Source organism: Lepidothrix coronata, unplaced genomic scaffold (assembly GCF_001604755.1).
Source record: "Lepidothrix coronata isolate B3197 unplaced genomic scaffold, Lepidothrix_coronata-1.0 Scaffold101, whole genome shotgun sequence".
NCBI classification, from domain to species: domain Eukaryota; kingdom Metazoa; phylum Chordata; class Aves; order Passeriformes; family Pipridae; genus Lepidothrix; species Lepidothrix coronata.
Window position 1 is genome coordinate 621790 of NW_016690281.1, and position 11329 is coordinate 633118.

At 43.4% G+C, this 11329-nt stretch overlaps 1 protein-coding gene across 12 annotated transcripts in view; it reads right to left on the reverse strand.

Moving 5' to 3' along the window:
- Nucleotides 1-11329, reverse strand: part of TNRC6A (trinucleotide repeat containing 6A) — a 58276-nt gene that overhangs the window by 11738 nt on the left and 35209 nt on the right. For 8 of the 12 annotated variants that reach the window (XM_017823163.1, XM_017823160.1, XM_017823164.1 and 5 more), the window contains 7 exons: nucleotides 8258-8305; nucleotides 3262-5850; nucleotides 2309-2473; nucleotides 1957-2132; nucleotides 1700-1780; nucleotides 1215-1266; nucleotides 16-158 (listed from right to left, as the gene is read on the reverse strand). In XM_017823163.1, coding sequence (XP_017678652.1) covers nucleotides 16-158; nucleotides 1215-1266; nucleotides 1700-1780; nucleotides 1957-2132; nucleotides 2309-2473; nucleotides 3262-5850; nucleotides 8258-8305 — 3254 coding nt within the window. Of the gene's footprint in view, nucleotides 1-15; nucleotides 159-1214; nucleotides 1267-1699; nucleotides 1781-1956; nucleotides 2133-2308; nucleotides 2474-3261; nucleotides 5851-7723; nucleotides 7901-8257; nucleotides 8306-11329 lie in introns of those variants that run through there. The other 4 variants (XM_017823167.1, XM_017823162.1, XM_017823168.1 and 1 more) reach the window with 2 other exon arrangements.

The following is an 11329-nucleotide window of genomic DNA, read 5'->3' on the forward strand; positions in this document are numbered from 1 at the left end:
TGAGACTCCACTGACCTTATCGAAGTAAGGACCGCGATCCATGGAAGACTCTTTGGGAATTTGGGGACGAGAGCCAGGGCCTTTTCCAACCACACGATTGTAATCTCCAGCGCCGAGGCCGTGCTTGTCCATCTCCATCCGCTTGTCCTGCAGTAACCCTGTGGGCAGGACACAGTGGCTGCAGCACTCAGGTGTCCTTCAGGCTTCAGCTACAGCACAACCAGCCTGTGCTCATGAAGACCTGAACTAACACTGCTCTTGGGCAGGAGGCTCATAAAAGAAATATCACTTTAGCTTTAAACTCTCTGGGCTTTACTGAAAAGGGAAAGGAAACCTTGTGTATCGATGGCTACAGACAACTGGAAACATGGAATCAGCACCATGATTCTTCAAGGCTTCATGCAAACATTACTCTGTTTTATCTTAAAACCAAGAACATATAATTGTTTAAACATGAAATAATTTAAGTATCAGGCCTGCCATTAATATTAAAATCTAAAACTCAACAGACAGTTTCTTTACACAAGAGACTGTGAGCCTCAAAGTGAAAATAACCAATTTTAAAGTGGAATAAAAAAAGAGTAACTACAATAAAAACTACAATGCTACAATTACTTTTACTTAAACATTCTATCATCATAGTATATTGTTATTAATGTATTAAAGAATTATACTTTTTTTATTTGCTACAGGAATCATAATAGTCAATGGATTAAAAAAAAAAAAATTGCTTCCAAGTAATTTTACGCTCGGGTTTAAATGTTTCTAAAATAATCATTCAGTATTAATGTAGTTCTTAGAACCGAACATGTGTTTCCAAGAACGAACCCAATGAGTGAGTGTGGGATTTGGAACGTTTCTGTTTATACTCAGTGAAGTGCCCAGAGGGCAATCAAGATATTTCTATTACAGGAAACAAACCCATCGTGCCCTGAAAACATTCTGTCAGTTTAACATATATAAATATATATAAGCTTAGCTTGATATATGGCTAATATTCCTATAGCAACCAGGTAATGCAGGTGTGCAACATTACTCACACACACAAATATTTTTCTCTACAAGAGTATTCCTGTTCTTTAGGGAAATATATATTTAACTACGTATAGCTATATATACACTTGTATTTTAAAAGTAATTTACAGAAGGATATAAGCTAAAAGAGAATCTGGAAGGAAAAGCAATAAAGCCCAGCTTGGTTCTGCTGTTCTTACCTCCAGACATGTCCATCTTATTGCTCTGTATGGTTTCTTCTGGTGATTCTCTCTGAAGCAATAAAATGAATCGCAATTATTTAATAATAGTATTTTTAAGAGCTAAAACAAAGATTCTTACACACTATTTCAATTCAAACCTGCAAGAGAGAAAAATCGAGACAATCAGATGCTATTTGAAAGCATTTTCTCCCTTTAGTTGCTATCCAACTGAGAACAGGTTCTCTCACCAAAACTCCCACTAACATGGAGTAAAGCAACAGATTATGGGATGAACACCTGGGTAGCAGTTACAAACCCACTTTTCATCAACAAAGAGCTCTTTTTGTAATGAGAATGCAAAGAAAAGGGATGGGTGACAGAGGGGAGACGAACACAAGTAAAAAGAAAACCACGATGAAGATGAACACTGAGCATTTAGAAGTCTGTACACAGTAACCAGCCCTGTGGGAAGGCAGCAAAGCCAGACAAAGGCAGTTACTTACTGAAAAACTGAGATTTGTGAATTGCTTAATGAATGGATTGATCCATGTTTCATCTTGCTTATTTCCACCTTTCATTATTCCCTTAAAAACAGAAAGGAATTTCTGTGAAACTCAAGTATTTATGACCGACTGCTTCAATTACATCACAAAGTGTTAAGAATGAAAATTAAGGTGCAGCAGTGCTGCAGTCATGCAGGAATCCCTTCTGACTTAGCTTTCAGAAATGACAACAAGCCTTGCCCTGAGCTGCTCCTTACCTTTGTGGGCATTTTCTTCATGTAGGGTGGCCAGTTTAACGATGGGTTGGCTTCTTGTGAGGAACTGCTGTTCCACATTCCAATCTCGACATCCTCCTCTTCCTCCCAGCTGGTCTGACGACTGCCTGTCAATGGCATATCATCTCCACACCAACTATCTTGCATAGATTTAGGCCCTGGTTGTGAAAAAAACCCCAGCACATGAACATTTCAGTGGCAGCTGCTGTCCTTCACACCAAACACAGCTTGATGCTGACTGCAAGGTGAACACCCTCAAAAACGTGAAGCTTCCACAGAGGTGCTTCACCTCCCTCAAACACACTTGTTCCAGGATGACACAGAGAGCACTCACCAGGTTTATTTGGAGGCTGTTGCCCAAGAGGAGCATTTCCCCAGCCAGAGGTGCCTCCTGCATCGCTGACGGGCTCTCCCCAGCTCGTACCAGTGTCCATGGGCTTACCCCACGCTGAAGTTCCGTTATCTACAGTAGTGGCTGGAGTAGAAGGCTCTCCCCAACCTTTGCAAAGCAGGGGGAGTTATTGGCATGGTTTTGAACAGGATTTAAAAGCTACCTAAAGAGACTCAAGCGTTTTGCTTTTCCTAGATCCATAACATACAATAAAAAGCGTGAGAGCACACATTTCCATTTTGTGTGAGGGTCATTATTACAACTGCAAGCTGTTCCATAAATAAAAGTAATCACAGAAACACAAATTTTGTATCTAAAGAATTACATTTCGATAATACAAATTTCTAAGATATTAAGCTCCTAAAAGCTGCTCAATACATCTAAGTGACCCCTCTCTGCACTTGAAAAAGAGATAGAGCACAAGATACTTCCTAAATCCCATCTAAGCTCCTCCCCAAAATTGTTATTCACTGCTCATGAAACTACAAGACCAGAAAGTCTGATCCCAAGTCTGTATAAACCCAGCATACTTCATTCTGTCTTGCAGAAGCTCAATGCTTTTTTTGGGGAGGTTCATTAGCAATATTAAGTTTTAACTATTTTAGAATAATTTAGAAAAAGTTTCATTCCTCAGATACTATTTTAAATATTTTCTCCATGTTCCCACTCCGCAGAACTCAAACAGAACTGTCTAGTCCTTATTACTGCAGCTATTTGAAACTAGAACAGATCTTCCAATCTGTACAAAACCATCAAACCTCTATGAGCCCTGCTGTTCATTTTTTTAATGAAAAGCTGACTTCATCAGCACTTTGTCCTTTCCATCGAACCTTTCCATTGTTTTATGAAGCAAGAATAAAAAATTGTTTTAAAATCATCAGAAAAGCCAGGCTTACCAGAACCCGAACTGCTCTCCTTGTTAGTCATGGCACTTGAAGACAGTAGCTGCGGATGTACCTGTGCTTGCTGGTCTGAACTGCTGCTACTGTTTGGGACATTTTTATTCCACATATTCACATTTTTGTAGTTGTATTTGCTTGGATCACCCCAAGCAGAAGTTCCATCATCAATCTCCATTTTCCGGCGTATGGATTCAGGGGATGGCTCCTCCCAGCCCGTGGGTTCTTCCTCCTTTGCCGGGGCTGGCATCGGCCCCCCAAGCCAGCCCGACCCAGGGGGTTTGTTCGTGGCAGACGGGGCTCCCCAAGAGCCAACATCTTGTTTGTTCCATTCTGGAGAGCTGACTGGCTTTGATGAGTCCCCCCAGACTTGAGGTTGATTGGATTTTGGAGGGTCTCCCCAGCCCTGGTTCTGATTAGACTTTGCAGGCTCATCCCATCCTGAAGAGTTGTTTGGGTTTGCATTATTACCTCCCCAAGTAACAGAATTCGATTTACCTGGCTCATTCCAACCAGACACCGACCTGTCGCTGTTGCTACCTCCAGAACTGGATTTCTTTGCCTCACCCCAATGGTTACTTCTGGAATTTTCTCCCCAGCTATCACCGGCAGACACTGCCCAACCCTGGCTGGCCTTCTGTCCATCTCCCCATCCCTGCTTCATCTTCGGTGTGTCATTCCAGGATGACTTTTCCTCTTTGCCACTTCCCCATGATTGATTGCTCTTGACCATTACTGTAGCAGCAGAATCTTCTTCCCACCCCCCTTGGCTGTTTGACCCTTTGGAGTCTCCCCACCTTGTAGCAGACTTTGGATCTCCCCACCCCGATACAGATGAGGTATCGTTATTATTAGGGTTAGGTCTATCCACACACCCCCCTGAGCTGGAAGTCTGTGTCACAGAGCCCCCCCAGGCCTCTGTCCCATTGTCAGTTTTTCTTTCACCCCTCGGTGACGTTTCGGTATCCCAGGCAGTGTTCTGTTTGATTGGAGTCTGTCCCCAGCCAGAGTTGGAGAGGACACGTGGATCTAAGTCAGTTCTGTTCACTATGCTTTGGAGTAACGTGTGCTGGTCAACCTTCCTCCTCTCTCGGTTCTGGCCTTCTGCAGCTCCTCTGTCCTCATGGCACCCAGTGCTCTCCGAGCTCCCCTCGCTGTCCCCCGTACCTGTTTTGGCCCATGTGCTGTTCTGCTCAGCCATCTGGGAAGCAGCAGAACTCTGGCTGTTAAGATCATCCTCCTCAGTAGACTTCCATCCATTTGTAAACTTCCTGCTGTTTCCATTCACACTTTCATTGGAATGCTGATTACTAGGCAGTTTGCTCCATTCCCCGTTGGAAATGTTAGTGCCAGTGCTTTGTGCAGGGTTGCCCCATCCTCTTCTGCTCCCGCCAGCACTTGCACCGTTCCCGCTTCCCCACGGCATGTTCTGGGAGTTGACTGTCCCTGCCTCCCACACCCCTCCTCCTTTATTCCCATTGATTTGAAAGTTAGTGCTGCCAGGCCCGCTCCCGCCCGGCTGCATTAGAGTTGCATTCACAGTGTCACCATTAGCTTGGCTGTTTGGGCCTGGACATTTGTCTCCAGAGTAACTGGAACCATAGGCACCCCAGGTAGTACCGTAAGAGCCGCCGGTTTTGGCCTCACCATTGCTCAGGTGAGAGATGGAAGTGCCGTTTGCCACTGGAGAGGCCTGAATCTGAGAATGATTCATTGTGCTCACGCGCCAGGCCCCGGGCCCTGCGGTGTTGGGCAGCTCGTTCATCTGCACCGAACCAGCAGAGTTTGGTAAACTAGAGGTCATAAAGTTAGTAGTGTTATTTGGTCCATTCATTTCAGTGTTAAGGTTTTGAGGTTGCCCACTGAATGAAACATTCCTTGTACCATTTAATTCAGAATCACAACTTTCCTGAAGGCTTCCCCAGGAACCGTGGGCTGAGCCACCCACTTTCGAGTTAATACTCTGGCTGTTGGCCATCTGACCTATGGTACTGCACTGAATGCTTGTGCCAGGACTCCCACTCCCCACGGACCCTTTCAGGGCATGTCCACTGTTCTCCAACACGGACCAGGCACCATGGTTGCCATTTGAATTCAAAGTGCTTGGATTTAACCCTCCATTTGATGAAGAGTTTATGGTGCCCCAAGCATTCATTCTATTGTTGCTACTTTCAGATTTGCTGTCAGGAGCATCCACAGAAACTTGACATGTGCTTATTATGGATCCATGGGATAACCCCCACGGCCCATTAATACTTCCATTGCCCACATTATTGCTGTTGCTACCAACCACAAACTTATTCTGAGACCCATGTCCGATGCCATTGCGAATGCCATCGCCTTCTCCGCCTGTGCTCCCTGAAGCCATGATAACGAGGTTCCGCTCTGACCCAGAGCTGGAGGCAGAGTCAGTGTCCATACATTCTGAAGTCAGCTCTGGGTCACTGCCAGTGATTGATGGCCATGCTTCTTTGTCAGAGCCGTCTACGATAACTTTATCCCAGTTTGTGCTGGAGTCACTATTTGAAGAGACTGGTCCCCAGTGAGAATTTTCATAATGGGATCCTAGACCACTGTGGTTCAGATCTAAAAGGAAGAAGGAAAGCCCAAGAGCATTATTGTAAGTTCAGTATTATTACCTCATTAAGTAGAAGAGAAAAAAAAGAATAAATATACTAAGCCAGGAATTATTTTGTGTATTATTTTGCTTCTGTTAACACTACAGTCACAGGAGGTGATGGAGAAAGCTCCAAGTACAGCTGCCCAAATGCTGTCACATATATCCCAGAACACCTCTCCCTGGATGCAGAGCTGCTCTGACAAAAAACTTGGAAAAGCACTCCTAAAGATCTTCTATTTTTCAGAGAAACATTTTTTTTAAAAAGTACTCTGTATCACCGCATATAAAGTATTTTCTAAAAACATATACATATTAAAAAACTACAATATTATATAAAACCCAAAGACAGCCTGAAAGGCAGAAATCCCAACAGGACACTGCACAGCACTACCAACTGCTGTGTGACAGCAGCCAGAGAACACACACCTACAGACATCATACAAGATTCTTACACACACGTTACTCAAGAGATTTTTATACAACAACTTGACACAAAAAGCACAAGACCCATCTGAAGTTCTGCTTCAGAATGCACTGATGCAGAAGTCCATTTTTAATTAATTTTTAATCAATATCAATATTACTTATCGCACAGTGAAAAAGAATCTAGTCCAAGACTCTGGGTCCAAGAGCTGGAGCAGCACAGAGCAGGGACCACCCACCACTCCTCAGCACGGGGCTGGTGAGAGCCCAAGGGGGTCCAGGCACTAAGGTGAGCTCCCCCTGGTAAGTGCAAAAAAGAACAGTGGCTCAGCAGTTTGGAAGAGGAGGAGTGGGGACAGACCTGCTGCAGACAGAGCTCTGTCCCAGGGCTTGGCAGCTCCCAGGCCTGCAGTTCAGTGGAACGGAACCCAGAACTTGCTGATTCATGTGCTACTAGAAAAACACTGCCCAACAAACCTCAAGATTTCAACTCTCACCCTGATATTTATAAAAATCAGGGTGTACTAAGAGACTGATCAAAGAGTTGTCTGCACCCTTGGGAGCAAGAGAACCAACAGCACAGAACAACACCTTGATTACACAAATACCATCCCTTTCAAAAGCAACACGAAGGCACACAGATGGCAAACAGCCTGAATTCAGCATGGAGAGAGATACAGGTTAGGACTGCAAGTCAGGGGGAAATGGTAAAACAAACCCTAATTTGCACAGCAGCAGAACACATAAAGAAAGCTGGTATTTATTACAATTCTATTCCCCTAATTTAACTGTGATGCAGTTTGTGCCGAGCCAATCCCCAACAGCATACAGTGATTAGCTTCCACTCAGCCAGAATCTTCTCCTAGTGCATACAAAACTACTTGAACCAACAGTCTTTCTCCTGGACACAAATACGTGTTAGTGAGGTTTAGTATGAGCCACTGTTCTGGAACATTCCTATCTGAATCTCCCCAAGCCATGAACTTCGGAGTTTAAGGACACAAATACTGAACAAGCAGGTATTAGACCAGAGAAACACCCTCAAAACTGACAACCAACAGCTGACACTATACTGCATTTGGTGCACAGCACAAGCAGCCAGAACAGCCTACTCTCGCTTTTCTTCCCAAAACTATTTAAAGTTGCAACTGAACTTTTGCTGCTTAAATCCTGGACAAAACATTTACACAAACCTGAGTTCCTTAAAATTCTGTAATCTGCTAGGATTGTTTTCAATAATCTGTAATTTAATGCTTTGCAATAATCTGTAATTTAATGCTTTCTAGCTTTGAGTTATTCTGCAGGAAATGTTTGCAGGAAACTGTATTTATTTACAAAAGCAGTTTGTTTGTTTTAAAGTACCATCACACAGGCTAAAATAAACAGAAGGATTGAGAAGTGTAAATTAAGGAATACCTGGATCTTGCTCCTTCTGCCTCCTTTTCCTGCTCCAGTACACCTGGCACCCCCAGACTGTCAATACTACACCTTGCCAATCACTGTACCTTTGGGCCTTATGAACAAATGCATTTTAGTAAACAAACTTCTGAGCTTTTAGTGAACAATCAAGACATAACTTCCTCCACAGTGCTGCAGCACATTTCTGATAGAAAGCACAGGCTTGCACAGATTATTCAATTTAATACCACAAAGAGGCGATTTAACGAGTAAGCATAAAGGCAAAAAAAACCCACTTAGTGTTTTAAAGCTAAGGTGCCAAAAGCTCTTTGTATGAATTCTGACTAAATTAGAAAATTAAAAATGTTAAACCAAATTAGTATGCAATGGCACAGAGAAAGTATACTGAAGTCAGTCACACAGCACATGCTACTGAAAAATGTAAGCCAAAGAATAAAAAACAATAATAAAAAACCCCAGACGAAAGTGTGTGAAACATGTAACTACTACAAACACGGTAGTGCAAAAGCAGGTGAGATGGAAGTAGCTAACCTGACTGGTTAGGGGAGTGGCTCACCAAGTCCCGAATGGGAGGCATGCCTACAAAAAAAAAAGCAAGAAAATCACAGAAGTGTTACTTCAGTAAACGAGAGAACAGTCCCCAAACCACTCACTGCTGTAAACCCAGTCTTTAGCCCCCTTTTCCAGGACAGGTTTCTCTCAGAGCCAGCTGCTCTGATCACCTCCCTGAGCAGGGACACTGACAGCAAACCCGGCCTGGGGATTTCTGCATTAGCAATTCAGCTGCTTTCACGACACAGTTCCACTGCCAGCTCCTTGTTACACATTTGGCATTTAGTGAACCAGTTTAGCATGTCCTTAAAAGTTTGATTTACATAAAAAAGAGGAAGAATTTATAGTCAAAGAAACCAAAATCACTTCATTTCGGACTGTACTGACTTAGAAGTTTAGAGGTCAGCCCTGAAACTTCAGCAGTTCCTCTCTGAACAGTACATTTGCTCCACCTCAAAGTCAGTATCGTGCTGCCTGACTGAGCAAACAGCAATATCTAAGTATGGCCTAACTCTAGTTTAACCTAAGCACGTGTATAACTGTCATTTAGCCTCTTTCACAGCCTCCTCCTCCTCTGTGTCCCACAGGCACTATATGGAATCAAAGTTCATGTTTCAAACTCACAAATTTTACAGTGGCAGACCGTAACTGTTACATTTAAGGCAATGTTTCCCAAATTAATCCAGCCTCCATCACTACTAACGGCAAATCCTAACTGCTCCCTTCTTCCCTGACTCCTACAACAGCCAAGAAACTTCCCCAAGTTAAAGGAGGAATCTTTTGTTCCCAAAGGCTGTGTCTGGGACACAACTTTGTGGCTCTGCTGCAAGATGCACTGGGATAAAGGGAGACAGGAGGAATCCAAACTGGAGCCATGCCAGGAGCCCAGAGGTGCTGTCCTGTTCTGCTCCGGCCCACAGTTGCAAGCAGTTACTGCTGGCTATTATTTTAGTTCATTAGATAAATCATTTCACTGTGGAATAACCACCTGGCTATTCTGTGTTCCACAGGAGAGGTGAGCAAACACCAGGGCACTGATCGACCCTTCCTTCTTTGGGAGTTTGCACATGGGGAGCATCAGTGAGGCCAATGACTGAACTGGGGATGAAAGTGTGCTGATAGAGAGCTACTTATGGAGAGTTCTTAAAATAACCATCTTGGCACAAGCCTGGATCTGTTTCAGAAATACTACATGGCATGAGCTTCACTTATGTGCCTCTACTAAAAAGATATGTCAAATGTCCTAAAACCAGCAGGAAAACAAAGAACCCACAGAGTTAACCCTTCTTCAGCTTCACTTCTAAATAAAGCATGTTCATTTTCCAAACAGGAGATGATTTTGCACACAAAACACAAGTAAAGAGATAGGGTTTTGACCTCTTTGTAATTAAAAAATTCCCCAATAAGAAGGACAGAAAAACTTAGTGCGCCCAGGGCAACTAGAGACTTCGAAGTCAGCAGTACTCGTGTTCCCTGGGTTTTACAAATCACTACCAAATCATTCCAACCACAGCTGGAACTGGGGAGAGCTTTTCAGGAAGACACATAAACCAACCATAGCCATTCCCAATTCCCACAATTCTGATTTCAACACCTCAAGCCACAGTTTTTCTTGTAGCTCTAAAAGACATATCAATTCCAGTAGCCATTAAATAATGCTTTAAAACAAAAAGTCAAGAAGGTATTCTGTTAAGGTATCAAATTTAACCCTAGTGTCCATGGATATCCTGTCAAGGATAGGGAAGGGATGTACAGATATGTCAAATTTCATAGATTTTTGATTTCAGAGGTAACATCATGGAGGGTACCTGGAATAGCTGTTGGAGGCCACAAGAGGAACTAGGGAAAGTGAGATGGAGATAGGCAAATGACAACAGCATTTCCTTTCAGACACAAAGGTGTCAGAAGACATTGGGTCACTCTTGGCTGCTGCTGCACGGCCACCTCACCTCACCTCACCTCACCTCACCAGCAACTCCTCAGACAAGAGCTTGAAACCAGGACAAAAATCCAGCATAGAAAAACTATTTGCCTTCACATTATCATTGTGTCTGTGTTTCTGAAAGAACATAACAACACATCCAAACCAGATGTTATTCCTGGTTTTCCAGGCAAAGAGACCCTCCAAGCACACAAACAAGTGGCTCCAAGAAAGGTGATCCTGGCTGCCCAACCTCAGCCAGTGGCTCTGAGGACCTTTCCTGGGACACAGGGAACACCAGGAGCAGAGCACACAGGGACAAAGCTCTGACGGGATGCTACAGGCCACCCAGACATTTCCTTAAGGTGGGAAAGGGATCTGGCCAACCATTCTGTCCCCTGAAGGCTCCCAGAACCGCTTTGGAACCAGCTGGGTGTGTAGATATACTACTCTAATAATTCAGGTATTATTCAGACCACAGAACTCCTCCCAGGGAGGCAGCTGCCCCAGACACCAGTACAGCACTGGGACATGCTGGCAGTGCCCAGCCCGAGGTGCCCAGCCACACCAGCATGAATTCAAGGAAAATTGAGCAAAACTGGGAAGAATAGAGTACACAAGTGAGAATCCAGCCAGTTAAATACCGGGCTGTACACAAATTCTCTGGATACAAGTAGGAGGTTCCATAGGTTGTATAAACAGTAATACTTCTTAAGTTAGTTTACCTGCGAATTTGTATTTAAATCACCACTTGCTACCATACAACCTGACCAGCAGAGGATATATGCTGCAGAAAAGGCTTCATCTTAGAAGCAGCCAAGTATATGAAAGGTGACTTTAAACCTGGCTATGGGCAGGAACAACATTATACAGGTGAAGCAAAAAAATTAACTACTTAAAAATTACTTATTGCAATGGTAAAGAGTTCTATCAGTATGTTACAGAAATAATACTGGAAAGCAATAGGGTAAACATTCCCAAAGGGAATAAACTGCTGCCAATGCTTTGATTACTTTCATTTTAAATACTGCTTCCTCAAGATTCAGTAATCAGAACAGCTCAAAATTCAACTCAAACTTGAAATATCAAGGCTATTTTCAGGGGCTTTTTTGCCTTTTTTTTTTTTTTTT